This window comes from Sminthopsis crassicaudata, chromosome 5, assembly GCF_048593235.1.
Source record: "Sminthopsis crassicaudata isolate SCR6 chromosome 5, ASM4859323v1, whole genome shotgun sequence".
Classification (NCBI taxonomy): Eukaryota; Metazoa; Chordata; class Mammalia; order Dasyuromorphia; family Dasyuridae; genus Sminthopsis; species Sminthopsis crassicaudata.
Window position 1 is genome coordinate 155,653,920 of NC_133621.1, and position 26,378 is coordinate 155,680,297.

General features: G+C 31.5%; 1 protein-coding gene across 9 annotated transcripts in view; it reads right to left on the reverse strand.

Moving 5' to 3' along the window:
* Positions 1 to 26,378, reverse strand: part of SEMA3A (semaphorin 3A) — a 636,674-nt gene that overhangs the window by 145,558 nt on the left and 464,738 nt on the right. For 7 of the 9 annotated variants that reach the window (XM_074268519.1, XM_074268522.1, XM_074268521.1 and 4 more), the window contains one exon: positions 17,847 to 17,966. The exons of the other annotated variants lie outside the window; for them this stretch is intronic. In XM_074268519.1, the coding sequence (XP_074124620.1) occupies positions 17,847 to 17,966 (120 nt within the window). The remainder of the gene's footprint in view (positions 1 to 17,846; positions 17,967 to 26,378) is intronic. 9 annotated transcript variants of the gene reach the window in all.

Genomic DNA, 26,378 nt, shown 5'->3' on the forward strand with positions numbered 1-26,378 from the left:
TAACTAGATAATTAAATTTGAATGAAATGCACATCTTTGTCAAAGATGTTCAATTTTAACCATTTTTTAACAGTGGAAATATCCTTATTATATAGGATAGATATAATTATAACCAATATACCTAGAATAAAGATTCTATCATTTCAAAATATGTTCTTGATAAATCATAAGTGAATTATATGCTTTCAGCCCTCACAGCATCCAATTTTGTGGAGTAATTTAGGTATATTTTGAAAAGCACTGATTAAAATGACTTTGATTTGAAGGTTCAAGTATTTTCCAATGTTGCCTTTTATATGTATAAACCATCCAATGCAGATCCATCATTTCTGCCCTACTAAATCCTCACTCTGAATAAGGAGAACTGGACTCATGCCCAATTTCTGTTACTTATTGCTTTTTGGATAATAAGAATATTTTGGAAAATACTTCTCATTGCCAAGAAGTAGCAACCCCATTGATTCTATAAGGCTGGAGGGAGATGAAGTCAAATGCATTTTTGAACTTTCCTTGAATTAAATCAGGGAATAAAATGGGAAAAAAAAAAAAAAAAAAAAAAAAAAAAAAAAAAAAAAAAAAAAGTTCAGCCATTAGTACATACCAGCTTCTGTAAGCATTCCTCCAGGATATCTTATATATTATGATTCTTCCCTTTTCTGATCATTGTGTATTTCAGTTGTGTATACTGCAGACTTATTTGTGAAAGGAGCTACTAGTAACATACTAATGTTATCTATCTATTCAGGGACAATCTTAACTTTGCTATTAAGATGCTTGCCATCAGTGAAAATATATATATATATATATATATATATATATATATATATATATATATATATATATATATATATAAAGAGATTCTTTATTTGGAACCTATGACCTTTTTAATTTCAGGATAAGAAGTTTCATTTACAATCCTATGTATTATGTTTTATGCAATTAAGAATATTATTCTCAGGTTTTCAAAAGCTTGATCACACTATCAAAAGGGCACATGACAAAATTAGTTAACTCTTCCTGATTTATGAATATATACCAATAGGAATACAGCATTCAAAGTAATTTCAAAGAATCAAGAATATAATATTGTAGAGTTAATGTAGAAAGGTTTTTTTTTTTTTTTTGTAATTCGATGTTTTTCTAAATTTAATGGAAAAAATGTTGGTACTATTTGAGTACAGAAAAAAAAATTTGTGATAAGCACATAGCACAATAATAATTGTAATAAAAACTTATATTTATATATTGTTTTAAGGTTAACAAAATGCTTTTACAAATGTTATGCATTTTGTTCTAACAATCATGGAAAGTAGGTGCTATTATAATCAACCCTATTTTAAAGATGAGAACACTGAGGCTTACTGAGATTTTGCCCAAGGGTCAAACACTTAACAAGATTTGTTTTCAAGTCTCCTGGAATCCAAGCCAGAATTTTATCCACCACACCACATAGCTACTTATGTTGATACTTGATGATTTCATCAGCATGAAAGCTATTGCTTTCAAAGAGGATCAGTGACATCACAGGGTTTTCTGACTTGCAATTGAACTAGATTTAAATGAGTCAGAGTTGTGTAAAGTCATCCATCTCACTCTCCTAAGTCATCAAAGTCCACTGGTGCCCAAAATGCAGTGGATAAATTTGGTGTTTTTATTACCTGATAAAGCTCTAAGCTTGCTTAGAGCAACCACAGCACTCTTTTCAGCCACCTTTGTGACTGTTGGAACAAATTTTTTACCACAGCACTCTTTTCAGCCACCTTTGTGACTGTTGGAACAAATTTTTCTCTTCCACCTATTCTATATGAGAAAGTCTTCAATATGCGTGGAGTAGGCATCCCCCAACTCACTAACAGATTTAAGGCCTGTTGGTTTTTGTAGGCTAACATTCATAACCTTTGGTAATTTTGCCAAGCCCTTATTTTGCATTGACAAATTTTCTGAGTTTTCCAAAGAATAAGAAAAATAGGTAATATTTATAAACATAGGGACAGACTAAATAATAATAATTTATGTGACATAGGTACACATATAATAGCTTAATGTTCTAGTGAAACCATAAATCCAAGCTATTTGTGGATTCAAATGGGGAAATAAAGCTATACAAAATTGCAACAATCTCTAACATCATCTGTGTTCTAAATAATAGTTACCTAATCATTAAATAATGATTTGACCATCTCAGTTTTATATAATCAGATTTTTTTTTTTCAGAGAATTTTGCTTCACTCACAGTTGTATCATTGTTTTGCTGTGAATATATACATAATTTCTGGTTTCTTCACAGTAAGCAATGGGAAAGAACAGGAGAAATGAATGTTTCTTTCCCTCCCTTTTATCCTCCTTTTCTTTCTATCCTTCCCTGTCTGTCTCTCTCCCTCTGGCTCTCTGCTATGTCTTTTTCCCTCTGTGTCTCTCTTATTTTATTCACTCACTCTCTCTCTTACACACACACACACACACACACACACACACACACACACACACACACACACACACAGACACACACACACATACAAAGCTTTGAAAATTCAGATCAGATCAAGAATGTTAAAAGAGGGGGCAGCTAGGTGGCACAGTGGAGAGAGCACCAGCCCTGAAGTCAGGAGGACCTGAGTTCAAATTTGATCTCAGAAACTTAACACTTCCTAACTGTGTGAATCTAGGCAAGTCACTTAACCCCAACTGCCTCAGCAAAAAAAAAAAAAAAAAAAAAAAAAAAAAGAAAAATGTTAAAAAAGCTCAATGAAGAATAGTTAATTAGTTAACACAGATAGGGGATCTTAAGTGATAATGTATCTGTGGACTAAGAAGACAACATTTTTAAAAGTGCCTTTCATAACTTTAGAAAAACTATTTATATATGAATATGTGTATACATATGCATTTTTGTACCCTAAACACATCACCTCTCTATAATAGAGAATATATGTGCTTTTGAATCACAAAAGATTATTGCATTGATCAAAATTTTTTACAACTTTGAAAACTTAATTTTTATGGAGTTGCTATAAATAATTTTGTGTCAATTTAGAAAAGTCATAATTGATCATCTTTATAAATTGTTCTTTTGATCCTGTTTAATTCATCTTAGATTTGTTCACACATATCTTTTTTGAAATAATCTATTTCCTCATTTCCTACTATACAATAGTCTTCTACCACATTTCATATTAATATTTTACACTTTATTTGGTCATTTCTCAATTGATGGACCATCCTTCAGATTAAGAAGTTTTCTTGTTTGTTTGTTTACTTTCCTTTATCACAAAAACAAAAGTTACTATAAATATTTTTGTACATAAAGAACTTCTTTCTTTTACTTTCATCCCTTTTGGCTATAGGCCTAGTGGTGGTACTTGAATGGCACTGGGTGGAGTCTCAAAAAGATAGAGTAAGTAGGTCAGACTATAGGTCTAAATCACGTGTTTCCTATTCCCAGAGGACTGCAGAGCTAGAAGATCAGGTCTTGGACCCAAGATTGCAGGAAGTCACATGATCTCTAAACATCAGACCTTAAATCAATGACAGAAAGTTACAGGAAGTGATGTGACCCACAGGAAGCAGACCTCATTGGTGACCATTGGTCAATAACAGTTACTTCCTTTTAGTCTATCCAGTGAAAAGATTTGAGTCTTTTGCTATTTAACTCTTGTCAGGTCCTTGAGCACATGGTGGGAACTGGGATGGCTCCTGGGAGTGCTGGGCCTCTCCCTGCAGGGACTAAATAAATGATTTCTCTTTGTACCTGAAGATGTCTCTGATTAGTTAATTTGGGAAATGGGGTCTGCATCTGTCCCACACAAAATGTTGGGCAATATTTTGTGTATAAAATTAAATTCCTGAATGACTGTATTCATTCACAGGTCAAAAATAGTGCATCCATATGAAGATATTTTACAATCTAATGTTGACACTATAAATACTGCTCTAATAACCAATAAAACATAATAAAACATATTGATAGGGTGTTTTGTGAGTTTTTGAAGTTCATAAGGAAGCAGCAATTCAATTAAATGTAATGCTAGGTAATGGTTTGCTGAAATAAAAAAACTTATTTTTCCAATTAAAATTTCCTGAAATATTCTAGTCTGCTGATTTAAAAAAAAAAAAAAAGTTCCATCATCCAAGCTATTAAGCATTCCTTCAAATTTTACACAATACATGAATGTGCCTTCTATGTCTCCATCCAAGTTGCTGACAAAAATGTGAATAGGACAGGACCAATGACAGAACTTGGTAGGATGCCACTGGATTTCTTCCAGATTTAAATGTATCTTTTAATCAAATAATCTTTTAGCACATTGTTTAAGTGGCTATGAATCCATTCAACTTTATTATAATCTAGAGAACTTTCTCCATTTAATATGTGTGTGTGTGTGTGTGTGTGTGTGTGTGTGTTTTCTCAGTTATATCAGTTCACTTATATAAATACATCCAAAATCTGTGTTTCTGTTGCTTTGGGAATCCCTTCCTTATGAACTTTATAATCATCTATAATTTATCATCTTATCAAACTACCTGACACTCAAAGAAGGTAAGATATTTGTCCATGGCCATACAGCTAATAATTATTAGAGGTCAAATTTGAATCCAAATGTTTGATTCCAAATCTAGCCATAGAAACCAATCTGTTTATTCAATTTCTTTGATTTCATCAATTAGAAAATCCCTTTACCAACTCAAATAAAAATTCAATTACTACTTAATAGATAAGTTTTAGGGATTTCCATGAAGCAAAAAAGAGATTTAAGGATATGTCTATATTCAGATTAGTAGTAAATGGCAATGGCAAGATTTAATTCTAATTCTTCCTGATTCAAACACCAACATATTATTTGCAATGGTGCATTTTCTCCTTTAAATAAAAATTCTTGTATATAAATATTTATTAAGTAGCTTGAAAAAAAAAGAATTGGTTTAGTTTGTTCTTCAGGTATCTATTCTAGCTTGTCATCACCAACTCTTTTTTAGCAAGTATTTACAAAGTTTATCAAATAACTTGTTCAGTAATTTTACACGAAATATATAATTTTGGGGATTCCATGCTCTCTATTTTGAAAACTAAAATTTTCAGTCTTTTGGTGCCACTCCTAGTTTCTCTATTACTTTTCAAAGGCTACCAATTCCTCACATTTGTTCATCCCTTTAGGATGATGGCATCTAAATAAGTTGGGTCTAAAAACTACAATTTAATTTTCAGAACTAGGTATGCTTTCTCCACTGCAATATTTTAAATATATAAATATTTTAAAATAACATCATTTTTAAAAAATTCTATAGCATTTTTAGGTTTGTAAAATAACATACATATCAAATACATTTGTCACATATTTATTTTATATATATAGTTATTTATAAGATATATATGTATTAAACACTTAATTTAATTCTTACATCAAGCTTGTGAGGAAGATGTTATTATTTAAGAGAACTTGTTACATAACTGGTAACTTTTTGAGGCAGATTTGTATTCAGGACTTTTTGAATCTAAGTGCAGCACTCAATCCCCTTATTAAATAAATATGTAGATATGAGCATTAGGTATTATGCTCCTAAAGTCTTTCAGAGATAGATAGGATAAATTAAATAGGCTCTGGACCAGTGATTTAATCGATTAAAGGGAATTCTGAGGTGAGGAAACTGCCTCAGATTGCCACATATACATACACACATTTTACAGACACACATAGATACATACATACATTAATATATATTCACACACAAAGCAATTTTCTTAAAGACTTTCAACTTCTAGCTTTGATTTTTTTCAATCCCTTAAGTTTTCTTGCATTCTGTATTTTTAAATGCTGAAGATGAGGTTTTAGGGAGTGAGAGAAAGGAAGGAAATTTGGGGGGAATTCAGGGTATCAGAAATAGAAACAAAAGGCTCTTGAGTTTAGGTTTTTAATTTTTTTTCTGTTGCTCACACATAATAGATATACTAGAAGAAGGATGTTTTGATTTAAGTCAAAATGTCCCTACTCCTCTGTGAACTTCCAAAGAGCCCTATTATTTGATGTTTATATACTCATCACTCCTCTCTCTCTTAAAAAAAAAAGAAAAAAGAAAAAAGAAAAAACAACAACAACAACAAAAACAAAACAAAACAAAAAAAACACAAAAAAACAGAAAAAAAGAAAAGGTATTAAAAAGTGAGGCAGGCCATAGAAAAAATAAAATTAAGTAGAGAAAGAAGAACACAAATAAAAGGGGAAAGGTACAGTGCAAGTGTATATATTGTGTGGGGGTGAGTGATGAGATGATATCTCATATCTCAATTAAGAGATATCTGTCATTTACATAAGTTTGTATACCCATATTCATCATCTGATTTGTTTTTCACAATAGCTCTGTGACATAAGTGAGGGAGAGAATAATATCTCCGGTTTAATAGATGTTGTTGAATTCAATTCATGGAATATAATCTGCCACTCTAGGTACAGGGCTATCTATGTTATATCATGAGAGAAAAAAAAAGATTAAAAATAAAAATAAAAATTCCTGAGTTCTGGTCTCAGACATTTGCTAGCAGTTTGCCCCTGGGCAAGTTTCCTAACCCTGTTTGTCTTAGTTTCTTCATTTGTAAAATGAGCTGGAGATGGAAATAGCAAAGTCCTCCAGTATCTTTATCAAGAAAACTCCAAATGGGGTCTCAGAGTAAAGTAGAACTGAAACAATTAAGCAAGTGATATAACTTGATAAATAAAGACAAGGGCATTTATCAAAGACAAAGGGAGAAGGTTTTTAGCTAAGCTTGAAGAAAATTAAGATTGTGCAAATATGTGGAGCCAGGAGATAGAGTTATGAGTGCATAATAGAGTAGTTTGGCTAGAATGAAGTAAATATAGTGAAGAATTATTAAACCAAGACTAGAAATGGTTGGCCTTGCCCAAAGATACATAGTGGGACATTTTCCTAAAAATTTTAAAGGTGGAAAAATTATTTTTAAAAGATTGGGGTGGTTGTTAATATATATATATATATATATATATATATATATATATTTTTTTTTTTTTAAACATGGGAGACACTACATGGGATCATGAGAAACAGTATGACATTAAAGACAGTAGATTGGCCTTGAGATTGGAGTCAGGACCAGGATTCAAATTCTGCTTCAGATACTTAATTAGTTGTGTGACCTTGGCCATTTCACTTATACTTTTTTAGCTTATTTTCCTCATCTGTGAAACATAGGAAGTGAATTTACAGAACTTTGTTCTTTTGATATTCTTAAAATAATCATGAGAGAAAGTAAGGTCAGAAGAAGTGGTCTTGGCAATAGAGGTCAAGTTTTGAAGAGAGGGATTCATAGCAAAAGGGTGAGACACTAAAATTGGCTTGCTTTATTATTGTGTATTAGGTTAACCCTACTTCTAGTTAATGCTATTAACAACTAGATTTTCTCAATAGTTCCACTTAGTATCTGGTCATTTAAAGGCTACTACTATATGGGAACATCTAATTATTTTACATTGAGTTTAACTCAGTTCCTACATCTACTAAATTTTTTAAATGACTGGAAATACATATAATTAAAGGAAAATAAATTGCTTAGATAAACTATGTATGACTGAAAGCACCACATATTTAAGTAAATGTATTTGTTGTCAAAAAGATTTCTTGTCATGAGTAACTGACCATTTTACTGGTGATAAAAGAACAACGTCTGGTAAAATTTAATGTGTGTGTGTGTGTGTGTGTGTGTGTGTGTGTGTGTGTGTGTACATACTAAGGGAAAAAATACACCAAAAGCCAATGTCACTATTTTTATCTCTTAGACTTATTATTGATTCTTACAGGACCCAGAGTTGCAAAACATCTTGAGAAAACAAAACAAAACAAAACTTTTCATAGTAACCAAAGAGGGGGTGGAGGGGGAAGCATGTTAATCTCTTAATTATGGTATTTGTATCTCAACTATACAGGACAAACAAGTCAAAAATAAAATGCTGAGCTGAAATATTTCTTCTTATATATATGTGTGTGTGTGTGTGTGTGTGTGTGTGTGTATTGCATATATTTACTTTGAATATACTATATATATATATGCATATATATATTCTAAATTTTGATATTTATTTTGTATATATGCATACATAGAATACAAGGTTCTAAAAGAATTAAGCAAGTGAAATTTATTTAAGGTGAGATCAACTTCTATAGAATCTGATATAGGTGAGGAAAAGTGGTTCTAGATGGAGTTTTGAGCAGCCAGGGCAATCATAAAGGAACCTGTACAAGGAGAACAAAGCACATGTAAGAAGTAGAAAGGTATCTAAACATTTCCTCTTTAATGATTTTTCCTTAGCTTTCACCCTGGAAACCTTGCATATAGCTTTGAGGGCATTAGAGATGAAGCTGGGTGAAATAAGCATTGAATATGGTTCTCAATGGACAATGGAATATCAGCTTAATACTCTGCTCCTCAGTTTTCTCATTTCTCAAGTGAAGAAATAGGTTTATATAAATTTTTCTAACTATAGAGCTGATAAGTAATATATATATATTAAATCAGAAATATGTTTTCATATATAATATACTAATAATAATATATATATACATATGTATCAATTAAGATGATAAAAATAAACAATTATGAAATTAAAGATTTTTGTAGATGTGAGGGAAAGGTTCCAATTTTAGAAACTAATGGTCAGTTAAACAGTATTAATTTCTCTCTTTAGATACTGTCCTACTTCCCTAAATTATACATCAATGAAATAAATAGTAAGGGAGCAATATATGCAAAAAATTTATGCTGAACTAAGGATTCTCCTTGTTTTCAACAAACTTATGATCAAGTGACAGAGAGAGAGGATAAACGTAAGTTAAGAGGCTAAAGAGAGGTTGTCACCTCCTAAATGGGAAGTACCCACACTAAAGAAATCATAAAGAATTGGGAAAAAAATAAATACAGATTTTCACTTTGACTAGAACAGAGGAAAAAAAAATCATAGAATGGTGATACCTGAGCTGATTTTTGAGAATGAGAAAGAGTTCAATAAATATAAATGGGGTAGAGGAATATTCTGAAAGCAAACTCAGAAGGAGAAATCATTTTCATCCATCTCAATGTGTTTCACACATAAACACACACACACACGCACACACACACAAACACACTCACTTCAAAAGGAGCAGTTTTCTACCTTCAATATATACAGGACATAAAATTCCATCAACCTAATCACATACACTTAGCTACTGCTTGAGCATCCTTAACAAATATGGGAGCAGCCAGGTGGCACAGTGGATAGAGTACCAGTCCTGAAGTCAGGAGGACCCCGGGTTCAAATCTGGTCTCAGACACTTAACACTTCCTGGCTATGTGACCCTGGGCAAGTCACTTAACCCCAATTGCCTAAAAAAACAAAAACAAAAACAAAAAAATATGGGTAGGGGAACATTTAATTTTGAAGATAGTTGCTGTGCAAAGTTTGTCTAGAGATTCATTCTTTAGATTTTTATTCAAGAACATTAATTTAAAGATTAAATACCTACCATGTGCAAGAAATTGAAAGGGAGAATCAAAAAAACAATGTATGTCGTTTTTGTTATTTGGAAATGTGGCCACAGAGATAACCCAGTGAGTCTTAGTACATATATTCTAATATTTCACTAGTCTACTATGGCTTGAACATGACATTATGATGGAATTTACAGTACTAATGTTTTACAGCTTTCATCTGTGTCTGTCCTTGCTTCAGATTTCCGGTCCTCTATACAGAAGAAGCCCACTTGGAATCTGAGAAAATATCCAGAGACTTACTTCAAAAACTCATGTTTCTACTAAAGACTTTTTTTTTTAACAGATGTAAATTTGAGGGGGGATGTCTTATACCATAAGCCATTTGGGATTATTTAGCCTCTAAAGGATGAACATACTTGCCATCTGAACGGCAGGAAAGCTGGAAGCTTAAACTCAAAACCAAGCTTTTCTGTAACTTTAGCCCTGAATCATCTTTTCTGTAAATTATTTTCTTCCATTAAGTTTGCAAGAGTTTTATGATAAATATTCACTCATATAAAGCAAATGACCTCATCGCTAGCTAGCTATAATATATATTCAAATCCTCTTGGCAGATACCCAAGAATTGATTGACACCCATCTTAACAGAGCTGGTTTTAATTAATATGTCTACCAATTCCCAAATGCATCTCAGGAAACTAAAAATCTATTTAATGCTGAAAGCAATGACATACTGTGTGTGGTCAGGAGAGAATCTCTAATGCCAAGAATAGATTTTAAAATTTAAAAAAGTATTAAAATGTCTGTTTAAAAAAAAAAAAACAAAAAACAAAATAAGTGTACCCATATCATGTCCTAGATCATTAAGATGAGGTATGGTTTTAAAATTAAAAAACATTTTTATAGGAGGAAATCATGTCCAGACTGTTAAGTCATTACTCAAAGGGTCTGTTAATTTCCCTACAAGATGCAAAGCTATTCTTGAAAGATGAACAGTACCCTTATTCACTTCAACAATAATGTCTTTATTTTTGTGGCAATTTGCCATCCTGAATGTCAAATCCACAAGGTGATTCTTTAATAATTGAGCTTTAGAGATCCTCACAACATAATATAAAATAGCTACAGATGATGAAGAGAGACTACTTCCATTAGAAAAAAAGAATGTTGAGGGAGATCAGAGATGTCTGCTTTAAATATTCAAAATATTCCTAAAAATCATAACAATAATAAAAAGGAAAATAACTTCTGCTTTCTTGATGGAAATAAAAATAGCCACAAAGCACTCTGTATAAAAATGTTATATATCTCATAACTAAAGAATCTTGAAGGTAATCTTCAATAAGAAGTAAAAAAAGAGAAAGGAAACATCCTTCACGTATTTTAGTTAAAGGGGAAAATAGCATAAAACACATAATATTATACACTGGAAAACTTGCAATGATGAAAAATATTTTGTAAAATCAAGGCAACATAAAGTACCATGGAAAAGGTAATATTTGGAATCAAAAAAATGCTTACTCTGCCATTATGAAATTATACATGGCACTTGAATCAGTTGGGCCTTGACTTTATCATGAAGAAATTGGAGTCTTAGTTGTGTTTTTCAGCTTTAAGTTAATGATTCTACTCCAAATTCATAAGAAATGCTATGCCCTGAAGTATTATAAAATACATAAAACATATTGTGTTTCGTCTTTAATTTTTTTCCATGCTTTGTTCTTCCTTTTCTTTGTTTTGAATTTAAATAGTATATATTCACAGTTCCCAAACTATGCACCATGGCTACAGTGTATTCCCAGGAGTGCTACATTATATTTGAAATTTTTAAGGGAAATACAGCAATACTTAGCAGACAACCTGGATGAACCAGTAGTTCAAAGTAGTTCATAATTTCAACATTAAATCTTGCTACATATCCCTATTAGTGACATTTTTAAGTGTTTGAGATCTGTTTTTGCATTTTCTTGTAGTTTTGGCTACTCCAATAACTTCTCAAACTTTCTCATTAGTGACAACATATGCATGTGCTGTGATTACAAAAAAAAAAAAAGTATGTAAAAATCAAAGTGAAAGAGGAAGTAATGATGGAGGTGATCAATTTGATTGCAAGGTTCAAAAAGTGTACAATTACCAACAGTACAAAAATCCCTTTAGCAAGTAATTATGTTGTTTAAGAATGAAATAAAAATGCTATTTTTTCTTATGTTGTATAGGTATTATTTTTTAAATGGCTATTAAGTTGTTAGGACATAAACACTTATTAAGTTATTTGAGACTATTTACTAAATGGAACTGTTTAGGTATTTCTTTTGGCCTAGAGGTGCCAAGAAAACAAAATTACTGTGACATTAAGGGTGCTGTAAACTGGGAAGTTTGGAAACCCCTGGCATAACTGAATGGAAAATGTCAAGACCCAACATATTATAAATATTTTTATAAAAATTCATGTCAGAAAAGAGATTGGTTTAGCCACACATAACTAAAAAGAATAAGAAAAATGCAAATTATTTAGATGACGATGTGCAGATAGACAAAAAGTCTACATTATTAGGCAGGCAACTATTATAAATAGTCAGTAAGCCAAGAATTTAATTAGATGAAGCAAGTGTTTAAAAACTCTTCAGTTACTGTTTCTAGGAGCAAGAAAAACATTTAGGTTCAGGACTATTGGTACAGAATGTTAAGGTTGTATGAGTCAAACTCCATCTCATCAAATACTACTGTCCCTTTTAATGTATATTATAATAATACAATATAAATACTATATAAATAATATATTTCATATATTATAATACGAATAATATTTAATATAATATATAATAATATTATAAATTATATATTAACATATAATATATTATATATGTACATATTATAAAAGATAGTAGTATGCTGAGAAATTAAGTGATTTCCCTAGGATCATACAATCAATATGTTTTAAGTGTAGAACTTGAATCCACAAGCTCAGTTCTCTGTCCATTCATTATGCCAGCCTGCCTCAAGAGTAAGTAAACTTAATTTTAGACCAAAGATCTAAACTGTTTTTTTCTTCATCTTCTGATAATTTTAATTCAATACACAATTCAATACATACTTTAATACACTTGAACACATACACACACATATATATCATATATATATAGATATAGATATAGATATAGATATAGATATAGAAATCTGATAGTTTCTGATTTCATTACCTCTGACCTCTGCTTTGACTTTGCACAACATGCTATTTATTTTCTGGGATGAAGATTTGGACCACATCCATTTTCCTTAGAAGGCTTCTTTCCTGAAGGTCCAATTAATTGGTTTTTATTCACCAAGCACTGTTAGGTACCATATTAATCTCCAGAGAGTAGGAATTTGACAATAACTGACTTCAAGAATAAAATACAAGAGTTTGGATTTGAAGCAGTTAGCAACAAAGAGAAAATGTTAATGCAAAATTGGGAAATAAGTTTATTACACAAAAATTTGGGGGAGATTATTCTGGGATAGATGGATGAGATGAACAGAGGTTTGTGGCAAGAAATCCAGCAGAGATTATTACAGATATGGGATAACAAATGTCTATATTTAAGATGATAGCTTTGTGGCTTGACAAGTATAATTTTACAAGAGATATTTTCAAGAATGAAGGGAAGGAACCCAATGATCAATTCTTTTTCATATAACTATTTTATAAATGCAGAAAGGAAGAGTCAAAGAGTAAAGAGAAGATGGAAGGGAGGAAAGAAGGAAAAAACAGTCCATGTAAGGACATATAAATACAATCAAGCAAAACAAATTTCCATGATAGTCAGGTAGCTTTTTCTTTTTTGGTAATTTTGCCATTCTGATGAATGTGGGGTAAAACCTTGGAGTTGCTTCATCTATACAGCTATTATTAGTGATTTGCAGATTTTTTTTTTTCAATAGGATTATAGATAATTTGAATTTCTTTCCTCAAGAATGACTGTTCATATCCTGATATCATTTGTCAACTGGGCAATGCTTTTATTATTATAAATTTGAAATAGTTCTTTACATATCTTAGAAATTAGACCTTTAACAAAGAAACTGCTACAAAAATTTTTTTTTCCAGTTATCTTTCCCTTCTAATCTTAGTTGTGTTGGATTTGTTTGTGCAAACCACTGTATTTTAAGCTCCATAATCCTCTTAGTATTTACTGTGCTGACAGTGTGTGGGGGTGGAGGTAGAAGCAGAGTCACTTGGGAAAAAGAAAGCCTATATTTTCCCTCCAAAAGAGTGTCCATTTTTCTCTAAACAGGCTTGGAAATCAAAGGACAATTTCATGTCTTAGAGGAATGGATTACCAGGAAAGAATAGAGACATTCTGGCATTATTGGCTTTAATGACTTAAACAGTCATTAATTAGAGACCTAAGATTAAAATATCATCAACAGAGGAATTAAAGTTTGTAAAACTTAAGAGTATGCTCACTCAGAGATGCCTGCAGCTTTTAATCAACCAATTAAAGTCTTATCACTGGGGAGTAACTAAAAGATTTAGAATTAAATATATATAATGGAAGACAGTAGAGATGATGTAATTTTTCCCAACTCATCTGTAAACCTCAAGTTTTTATCAGTCCACAAATCACTTATTTTTTTAAAATCCATACTCTCTTAAAACTATGAGCTTTCCAGTGTAGAGAGTGGAGGACTTGGAATAAGGACAACTGAATTGGTATACTATCTTACATATTTACCACAGTAACTGACTTAATCTATCATGTTAACCTATCATGTCTCAGTTTCCTCATATGCAAAGTCAGTATAATAGCATTTAACTCACAGAGTGGTGAGGAACACCTTAAAAGCTATACAATATCCCAAAAGTTTTAGTGCAGTTATAAATTTAGTAGCCTGAAACACACTAATGGAGTGCTACTCACTGAGGCTAATAAGGGCAAGATAGGGAATTTATATATTGTTAATCTCTATAGTTTGTTTTAGAAAGTATTTTTCTAGACCTACTTTATAAGTGAGAACACTGAGGCTGAAAGGAATAAAATGATAAATTGGGTAACCAAAAGTATTACTTTAGAATTCAGAGTTCTACGCTCTTCCCATTTTAATATATTGAGGTACAAGTTTCAAAATGGTTATTAAGAAAGTTTTAATTTGAATCTACCTTCCTTGGAAATGTGATTATTCACTCCTCTCTAGAACCATATAGTTGGGCATTAACTCAGGGAAGTCAACAACGGAGAATGATTTAAATTATTTTTAAATTCTTTAATTGAAAAAGCATTGCAGGTCAAATATGAAATAATTATTACCAATGTGAATCAAATTGGGAAAAAAAAAAACAGCCTTCAATCCTGAAAAAAATAAAACCTACTTACGTTAGTGCTCAAAACCATAAAGGTACAGGTACCTTTTGAGATAAGAATAACAAATTTGTCTAAAGGTATGGTTTATCAAAAAATTAGCAATATTTAAATTGTGTTTTAGTAATTAATTGTTGTTTTAACTATACCTGGATTTTACTAGTAGAGAAAATTCTCTAGCCAAACAAGTCACTTGCTCTGCAACTTGGTCTTCAAGAAACTGCCCTGAGCAACATTTCCTTTTTTTCAAAACTATTTTTTAAAATTGTGAACTTAATAATTATAAACATTTTAATGTACAAAAAGGAACTGAACATTTATAGAATTTACTATTGGTTAAGATATACATGTGAAAATGTAGAAATTATATATGTATATAATTTCTCTTCTATACGTTCATGTATATGTCTTAACTTATATGTATATGTATATATAACTATAACCTATATGTGTAAAACATATTTGTATATAGTCACATGTAGGTCTATATATGTGTGTGTGTGTGTATGTGTACGTGTGTGTATATTTTCTAGTAATTGCACTAAGATTTTTAGGACAATGACAAACTATAGACACTCACTTGACTTAACAATGGATCAATAAAACTATTGTATATATTCAATTCTTCATCTAAATTTTTTTCTGAACCTTATGAGTGGAATGAAAGTCTATGTGTTTATATGTATTTGTGGCCTGTAAACTGTATTCATTGGATTTATTCATTACATCCTATTGCCCAAATAAACCACATTAGTCATTCAAAAAAATTTAAAAGTTTTCTGTACATTAAAGGAGTTTTAAAGATGCTGAGAGAATGAGTGAGAAAGAGAATGCAAATAAGAGAAAATATTACCCACTAATCTAACTATTGTGCCTTTCAGAATTTCATTCTTGGGAGTATTCCATCCCTTCTAGGGCACTTCCGTCACAGTATTTTATTCCATAGGATTCTACCTGTCCTTTCAATTTTGGTTTCCCCAAATCTAATGCATATGTCTAACTGTGGCTCCAATTTTTTTCTTCCCTCACAAACTCTAGGAAGAAGTTGTTCCAGCCCTCCTTCATTCCAGTGTTTCTATCATTTGCACCTTAGCAACTAGTTTCTTTCTACTAGAGAGAATCTGATATAGAGTAGAATTTCCCATAAAGGCTTTCAGTTTTTAAAGGGTGAAATTATCATTTATAGAAGCCAAAGAGTTATTAGCAATTCTGTTTCTTGGCAGAGAGATCTTCAGCAGATGTCTACATAACTGAAGCTTTCTATCACTACTGTATCAGAACATTGAAAGTTTAAGTGGCTTAATCAGGATAGATCTCCCAGACTGAAGTGTCAAAGAAAGAACTCAAAGCCATGTATTTGGACCATTGAGGACGAATGCTATTATGCTACATTGTTTCAAAAGTTTGTTTTTAGATTGGAAATTTGAGTTGGAAATTAAGAAACAACAACAACAATAACAAAAACAACAAAATAAATACTTGCCTCTAGTTTGGAAAAAAAGTTATTGGATAAAGGTATTAACAGACACAAAACTGGAACACCTCTACTTATTTTTGGATATTCAACCAACATAGATAGATAGATAGAGGGCATTTTGAAAAAAAGGAAGTACAGTGTTAAATACTTATTGGTAAATTACTTTCATAACCACCCACATTCCCTTCTGATCAGATGAGACTCTCAATAATGGTCAATTTTAATTTTACCCTGAATTCTAGTTAATTTTCTTCATTTAATTACCAATTGAAAAATAACATAAAAAATAAATATTTAGAAATCAAATATACTAGATTTGTAAAAGAGTTAAATGTAGCATGTAAGAAGGGATAGCATTATTAAAAGAATCAGCTCCTTGATTTCACAGATAAGGGAATGAGATACAATGAATTAATTGATATGATAATAACAATGATCACAAAAGCAACCACAACAATAATAACTAGAATTTCATCAAAGCACTTTATAAATACATCATTTGATCCTCACAACATTGAGATATAGATACTATTACTACCTCAGACTTAAAGATGAGGAAACTCAAGTTAATAGATGTAGGAATAAACCTGAGTTCAGATTTGAACTTGATTTTTTCTACTCCATGACCAGTACTATTAAACACCTGCCTTGCTCAGGAGCATTTCTTCAATATAAAGAAAAGATAATGTCCAGCCTTTTTTTCTCTGCCAACATAAACTCTCCTTGTAATTGACACTTGAGTTCTCCCTGCTGCCCCCCTGTTTCAATGAAAATCAAAAAAATATATTCCACTCTTCTCTACAAAGTGGCCCATTGTAAAAAGCCTGTGAGTCTGAAATAAAATTGGTATTGACTGGATCACTTTGAGATTCTTACACAAACATTTTCAGTCTGAAACTAATTTAAATGGTTTATGTTTAAAGGTGCATGAATGGCTAAAGAGGAATTTGAATTCGCATCTTTCTGATTATATATCTGGTATCCTATTCATTTTTTCCATGTTTCTCTTCTTACAATTAGAAGATTAAATAAATGCATAAAAATCACTACTTATCTAAACCAGAAAACAAAACAATTAGATCCATAAGTTATTGAGATAAAACAGGATTCCTGAGAAGCATGTATAATATATGTGCATGGGTAGCATCTAGTCTTAATCCCTAAACAGAAGAAAACAGCTGTGGTGGTAGACACTAGCACTGTCTGAGGAAGGAACTGAAGGGGGAGGCTGACACAATAAAAGACAAAGGAGACCACAGTACACAAAGAGCCTGTTGGCATCTGCCACCAAAACAAAAGAAAACTGATTTAGTAATCTGGGGTAAAAACAAATGTTAGTTTTCTTTGTTCCCTTCTGTTCTTGAATTATTGGTAGATGATGGCTTCATTTGATTAGCATTCACAAATCAGAAATAATATCAACATCTCAATTAGAAGCAGATCACCCAGAGCAACAATTTGGAAACTAAATGAGCTGCAGTAATTAACAAGAAGTCATTTAAATAGGAAAGGGTCATGGACAAGATTTTTTTTTTTTTTTTTTAAACAGCTTTACCTCAGGATGGCGTCCAATTTCAATGTAGGTGCAAATTGGATGAAAAGCCCCTGTTCCACAGGCATACAAGTGAGTTTGGTTATAAGCCTTAAGCACCTTGATGAAATTAGCACATTCTTTCTGTAAGAAAAAAAAAATAATATAATAAAATAAAACAGTGAATTTAGTTTGACTAACGTATCCTCTAGTATGTCAAGTATGCTAAGAGGAGGAACAGATTTTTTTCATTTGAGGCCTTTTCACAACATTTCTAAGGCTTGTTTATTATTCAGCAGCCCATGACTATTTTAACCCAAGGGCTAATTGTTCTGCACGCAAGGGTGCATAACTTCAAAATACACAGGTCTTTCAACACAAAAGAAAGTTACTCCTTCAATTTCTAACCCTTTTTCTTTGCCAAGTTGTGCCTTCCCTTGTCCTGGGTACTTAATTTCTCCCCTTTGAGTATAAGGAAAGCAAAGTCCTATGTATTTTGTTTTCTATTTAAAGTTGCTTAGAGGACATGGGTTTGAAATAGGACTGACTTTGAATGGATATTACTCTAAAAAACTCATCTAAACATCCCTAGAGACCAATGACTTTTTTTTAGTTTAAATGTTCATACTATTAAAACTGATATTTTCAGTTATTTTAGTTTAAATTTACATCTGATTTATTTGAAAAGGAATGGAAGAAAGTGATTACAGACAATCAAGGATTTCAACTGGTTTCCCTATGAATTTCATTACTGATGGAAAAATTAGTTTCCTATACTGAAAATAAAGTAGACATGTTAAAATGGGAATCTTTTGATGACTATTCTTAAACTTTAAAAAGTATAAAGAAAATATAAATCTTACATAATAATAAAAATAGGAACCTATTATTACTCATCACTAGAAATTTATTCAATTGAGGTATATCTAAGTAGGTTGCACTGTATTAGGTACAGTGTGATTTTTAAAAATACATAGTTCTTTCCCTTCCTCCAAATATTACCTCATTTTCAAAGAAGACAGTTTTTTTTTTTAATCAAAGATTTGAGTGTTGGGATTTTTTATATTGTGAAGATCTTTAAGGAAATGTCTCCAGAGATGGTGGATGGGAATGTGAGGGCTGAGGGAGCAATTCAATCAAAACTTTTTAATATACACTGAGGTAAATTCCACAATAGAAAATGTTTTCCATTATACAAATAAAAATGCTCTCCTTAGTTGAAGAAACACTAGAGGAGAGACCTAAAATATTAAAAACTTATTTTTATTGGTATAGTAATCCATAGCAGGAAAAAAGCAATTTCTTATATTTTAATAAGTAAATCTATATTGACATTATAAAAACCAACTACCATAATAACTTCAATAAGCTTATGGTCCACTGCCCACATAATACAAATTTTAAAAATTAGTTACATATAGGATACAATGTGTTATGAGTTATGTTATTGAATACATAACATGCCTTTTAAAAGTTTTCCAATTGGGTATTCATCCCTGGGACCATAAAACTTTAACTAAAGATCATTTTTTATTTTTCCAGATATTTCCCAACCAGACTTAGTTTATTTCACTGGACAAAGAGAAATAGGAAAAACAAATAGGTATTTATAATAATAAAGGAAAAATTTAGAATGCAATACAACTAAAAGTGGCCAATATTAGGGAAGAAATGTTTTATCCTACTTGTATACTCAAAAAAGTCAAATATACATTCATCATTACATTCATCCTGTAATGAGAAAAGCTTAATGATTGATTTTTTTTGGTATAACTTTGTACCTGAACTTTATGAACATATGTATTCTATATTTGCACCTGAAAATTTTGGCCTTACCTCTCTTACCCTCAGGAAATGAGAATCAGTAGGTCAAAAATGAATTTAAAAATTCACAAATCAATCTGAACTGAATATATCTGTATTGTTGTCTTTAAGAATCTAATTTTTCTAGGGGTAATTATAAGGCTGTGCTTCCAAAGATAAGTTATATATTTAATTCCAAAGTTTTAGGATCTCATATTCTACTCAAAACAAATCCTTGCTGCTTTTGAGAGTAACCACAGAGATAGTTAATTTTTTAAAAACTGTTTTAAGACAGACCTTTAAATTCATTTTTTATTTTTGGTCTAGTCAGATATTATGAAATATTAAATTGAACTCAAGAATTAATATCTTAATTCCCTTAAGAAACTTTAATTTGAAAGGACTGCTTTTGTTTCATGATAAACAGACTCATCCTCACATATAATTCTTAAATAGACAAATTTTTTTAAGAGTTGTTATTTTCTTTCTTCCCCATTTGGTCCCCTTGGATATCCTAAAAATGTCCTGTGCTCAGAACCTGGAGCAGATTGGGAAAATTAGACTATCTTATTAATGAAGGAAAAGCATATTCTATATATGCTAATACTTAGCATTTTGTGTGTTGTTGTGCTACATTCACAGGATTATTTATATTTGAAAAAAATTCTGACTAGATTATTAGACTAAAGATTTAGATTCATATGATTATTACAAATAAATAATTCATGGTAAAATCAGAAGCATTAACAAAGGATAGATATATACAAATCTACATATATACATATATTTGAAAGATTCCATGAATAGTTCCTCACAGATATGTGTGAGGAACTATTCATGGAATCTTTCAAGTCACACATGTAGGCAATTGTTCACATTAACTTGCATAAAGATAATCTGAAATACTCATTTAATTATTATAATGGCTGATATTTATATAGCTCCTATTATGTGCCAGGCATTATGATAAGCACTTTGCAAAGATCTTATTTTACCCTTGAAATAACCTTGGGAAGTAAGTGCTATTATTACAATATCCATTTTTGCAATTGAGGAAATAGAGGGCAATAGTAGTTAAGGGAATTCCCAGGGACATACCACTAGAAAACATGTGAGATCAATTTTGGACTCAGCTCTTCATGATTCCAGGCCTGGCATTCACTATGAGGTAGCTATCTATCTGCCCCATATTTGCTAATTGTTATAAATTTACAAATTCCAGATTGACTGAAGACTTACTATGAGAGTTTGGTGTAGAAAGTAGAGAACAAACTTCATAGCCACAAAATCCTGGGTTCAAGTTCTGCTTCTAATATATACTTGTCACATTACCCTAAATCATTTAACCTTTCAAGGTTCTAGACAGCTGAAAAGGTTCCAACCTGCAATAGTAGAAACAGATTCTTCACCCCAGAGTTCCAATGAAATCACAAGCCCAGTTCTTATCTCATTTCCTCATGTTAATAACAATAATCAAAAAATACTTCCTATATACAAATTTCTATGCTATGCATTCCCTCTTGTGTAGATATTGGAGTGGAAGAGATACAAAGAATACCTTGTAAATCACACAATCTAGTGATTGTGGATTTAATACCACACATAGTTTACATAGTAGATGCTACTATCAAAATAGGCTGCATTTTGTCAATTTAATAAATCTCAATATGAAATACAATGGAACTATCAATTTTCAAAAAGGAAGGGCTTCCATTTACCTTATTTTTAGATTGATCTGAAATGTACCTAATTTCATAACATTATTAAAAATTAAATAAATTAAACCAAATTCATTTAAAGCCCCCAAATTTCTAGTTCATTTGCAACCCTGGGGTAAAATAAAGAAATTGGAAAATGGAGGGATTAGATTCTATTATATATTTGACAGGTGGCATAAATTTTACCACTATGCTCAAGAAGTTGAAATAAGTATTCATGGTTACAGTTTTGAAATTTTTAGTTGATTCCTCAACAATGTTAAGGGCTTATGGGTTATTTTACTTTTCTGTTGTTTTGGGTTACATCCTTATAATTTTTCAGTACCTCAATTTGCCCTCTTTAAAATATATTTCTACCTATTCACATTCCCAAGAGTTCTGAGGGGCTTTTAATTATTATCTGGAAAGACCTTATGTTTTTTGCAAATGAAGAGACCCCCATACACACACAGAAAGAGAAAATATGATAAGTTTTTATGACTTTCTATCATACCGTCTATAGGTGAACCACTATAAAAAGATGTCTAGACATTCCTAAGACTTGTGGGGGGGGGGGGAAGGGAATAGCATCTACATACACCTCTAGCTGTGAAACTTGGCAAACAATCCTAATGTGGATGCTGATGATTGAATGTATCAGTTCTACATAGCAGCTAAACCCACCCTATTGGCCCATAGCCTGGAATGAGTTAGTTTATCACTCAACTGTGCTCTTCTAACTGGCAGTAGGTTGTGTTTTTTGCCATGCCCCAAGGCTAACTGGATATTGCTTTGAATGTGAAGGACCATGCAATTAGAACAGAGAGAAAGAGGGGGAAAATGAGCTCCAAGTGTAAGATACTTGAAGGGAAACAAAAGAATTAAATGAAAATTTCTATATGGGCTAAAAATAGCAGATAGAAGAATGCATCAACAGCCACTCCTGGGGGAGGAAAGAAATTAAATTAACTGCTTCTATAAAAGAGCCAGGATTTTAAAAGAACCATTATTGGTATTCTTTTTATTTTTTTTTGGTGGGGGGGGGGCGGTTAAGCTAGATTTTACATAAATGGTTTTCAGTCCTGTCATTCATTTGATTTAGAGAAAGAAAAAAAAAAATCTCACGTTAATGCTGCCAAGGTTTTGTTAGTTCCTAAATAGGATATTCAGTTTTCTTTGAATCAGCTTGAATATTTCCTAAGGAGGAGAGAGTGAGTGTGGCATAGGAAGGAAGTACATTTCACACATTTCTGCTCCAAGGAGGCAGAAGAAAAGATTTTGTGACCTTTGCTTGAACTATGGCAATTCTGAAAACTTTTAAACTGTTATGTACTTTTTGGCACCACATTGTGCTTTGACTCACCACTAGAGGGTTTTTTCACTAGACTGAAGGAAGAGAATAATCAAATCAGATTGAACACATTTTTTTTCCCCAAGCCTTTATCCTTTTTCTGTTATATGTGGTCAAGGTTATCAACACGCTTTGGTTTGCTTAGAGCTAATCAAACATATCTGCTCCTGTGATTATGTATGAAGTATCTTCTAATACAAATACATAACAAATATTTAACCAAGCTCTGAAAAACTGCCCTCAAGAGATTAACTGCAATAAATTAGCCTAAGCAAAGTCTATGCCTGATAATCAATGTATCATCTTTATTGACAAAATATTTACATTTACTTGTAAGAGTTTTCAGTGTTTGTAGATCAAATAGGTAGAGGAAATATGGAGAAAAAGATTAGCCTCCAAAAATTAGGGGGAAAAAAAAACCCTATCAAAAGTCCCTTAAGAGTCAAATGCACAAGATTCAAAAATAAATACTGCAGCTATGTAATACTGATTAGATTGTGTTAGTCAGACTTTTCCTGGACAGTTCCTAAAATAAAGTCCATCCATCTGTCAAAACAATTGCTCCATGTATGAAAATTAAAACAGTTGAGGTGTTTTTAATAAGCTTCCACTAACTACACCCACAAGAAAAGCAAAGGATTTACAAACAGGTTCATCAGCTATTGAGAAAATCCCTTTGTGTTTTAAGTTAGAAATCAGAGGACTTCCCTTTTCATATGACTGATGTAGTAAAATCTTTTCTCCTTTCCAAATGACTTATACTGTATTAAAATATATTACAATATAAATAAGCTCAAAATGAATGGACAGAATTGAGTATTGCCTCAGGTCAGTGAGCATTCATTTAGAACAAAAAGAGATTTGTCTCCATTCCTTCTGTGAGTTAGATGGAACAATTTTAAGGTATCATCTAACAGCTGGGAAAGCAAACGAAACATTTTCCTATCATGCTGGATGGATATATTTATGTATGAAATTCCATTAATAAACTTAATTTCTGAAGTTAATCTGTTGACGTTCTTTTCCTCTGGTCAATTTATTTGGCAAGCTAGTGGAATCTGAGGATCCTAGTGCCAGAGCAATAATCCTGGAGATTGTTGCTGTCACTCACTTTATCCTTTACTCTATTTAAGATGTCTCACATTTATCTAGCAGGATGCGAGGGGCGCTCTCTCTCTCTCTCTCTCTCTCTCTCTCTCTCTCTCTCTCTCTCTCTCTCTCTCTCTCTCTCTCTCTCTCTCTCTCTCTCTCTCTCTCTCTCTCTCTCTCTCTTACACACACACACACACATACACACACGTCTCTGTCTATGTCTGTCTCTTTGTTTCTCTCCCTATCTCTCTTTTTTAACCATTATGTTATTCTAACCATGATCATTCCTCAAAAAAAAAAAAAAAAAAAAAAGGTCAGAGTCACTTTTGAGATGCTACAGACTTCAGTCATGAATAGCAAAACTGATATGTGATATGAACATTACTATTGTAAATTTAGTTGGTCAATTTTGAATATATATTATTCAAATAATGTTGAGTTTGAGAATTAGATTTTTGTTTCCTTTGAGTTTATAAAATATAGGTAAGCTTTACCATCCATTAAAATATACCTTTGCATATTTTACAATCCATCTTGGATTGCTTTATTGCTTACCAGAATCACTGGCCATATAATAAAACCAATGTAGTTTTCTACTTTATTATCATCATTCCTATGTTTTGTAGAAATATAAAACTACATGACTAAACTGATGATTATATTCATACTTGTTTTAAGTCACAAAGTTTAAAAATCAATTTATATTGTTACCTTTTAAGCTATGTAATATAAGTACTGAAGGCCAAATTTGCACAAGATTTTAAGGTCAACTGTTCTAACTGATCATTCAATTAAGTGACATGTTGGACTGAATGTCGTTTTCCCACTGAACTGTTTTGTTGTTTTACTGAACTGGGTGACTAGACTAATTGTTTTGAAATCATGTTTTCACAGTCAAAGATTGCATAAATATTTTTCTTTAGATTTACAACCTTCAAACTTCACCAAAAGAAAAAATACACTTTGGCAAGATAGGCATGACAGATCATGCTACAACACTGGTGATAACCACCAAATTAGATTTCCTTCTGCTGTTAAAAGGGTCCTGGGAAGTTTCAGGATGAAGTTGTTGATGGACTAGAAAAGCTGATAAGAGCCATCAGCAGCCTAACACATTTTTAAAGTCTAACTATCATTCAAATTCAATGTTCACTGCTTCTGAACCATCTATGACACATTCAATAATTTTCCACAATATTTTTTAAAGATATGGCTTTAAAAAGTTTGCTTTGAGTATATAAAGTAAATTGACTAGACCTTCTAGGGAAACTATAGGAAGAACATGGAAATGAATATATACAATGTGAAAATATGAATGGATAGCAATCTGTACCAATTGAAGCAGTATCCATTGAAATGAGATCTATGGAAACATGGTTTTCTCTCTCTAATTTGTAAATAGCTAATTGAAAAAAAAAACAACAGAGATACTGATTTATATAAAATGTAACAAAACATTACTATGCCTTAATGTAAAATCAATAGAAGTCAGCTATTGATTATTCAAGGACTTATATTTTCTTATAGAATATTACATGGCTTTCAGTTGTGTTAGAGGTTTTTTGTGACATTATTATTAAAAAGAGGACCTCAGAAAAGCAATAAGATGAGTATCAGAAATAAATTTAATGCTAAAACTAACACTTTCCTCTTAAAACCTTTAAATATATGAAAATCGAAATGGAAAGACAATGTAATATAATGAAAATGATATTAGATATACATTCAGAAGAGCAAGGATTCAAATCTATATACTGACTTAGCAAAATGACTAGCACATATTAAGTGCTTAATAAATATTTATGATTGAATAATTGATTATTCTTTTATAATCTTGAGTAAGACCTTTCTCTGGGACTTGATTTCTGCATCTACCAATTGAGGGAGTTAGCCTATAATACATTATGTGGAAGGTTCATTTCAATCCTAAATTCTATGTATATAAATGATCACATGGAATCTCAAAGAACAGATAAGATATATCTATAGGTGAGCCAAAAACAAAAAAATTCAAATTTCAGGGAATAGCTTTATTCTTTAAAAACAAACAAACAAACACAAATAGCCTCTCCCTTATTTCTATCTGATGCAGAGAAACAGACAATATTCTTTGGTCAAAGCACTAAGAGATATACCATTATAAAAAGGCTTATAAAATGTCTCACATTGTCTAGAAACAAAGTTGAATGAAAACTTTTGAATCACTTTGATTCTAAAACTAGACTTCCTTACCCAGGTGACTCAGAACATTTAGGGTGGAGATCCTCAATCTAAACCCTCTACTCCAAATACCTCCACAATTTCTGAAAAGTCATTTTGAGGTTGGAGCTGGAAAGATCCTTCAAATCTAATTTTCATATCCTTCCTTCCCCTATCATTTATTAATTCACCTCTGTTTTGTTCTGAATTCAACATATAGTTTACTTCAAGACAGCATAAATATTCATCATTTTTTTCAATGTTAACACAAAGATATAGTGCATGAACAAACCAAACTACTAGTAACCCAAGACCTATGACCAAGAGAAACAGGAAAGGACTTCACGGAAAGTGTAGTCAAGGATGGAGCTGTCTCTAACTTTAGCATAAAGTCCTCCTAACCTAGGGCTTTAA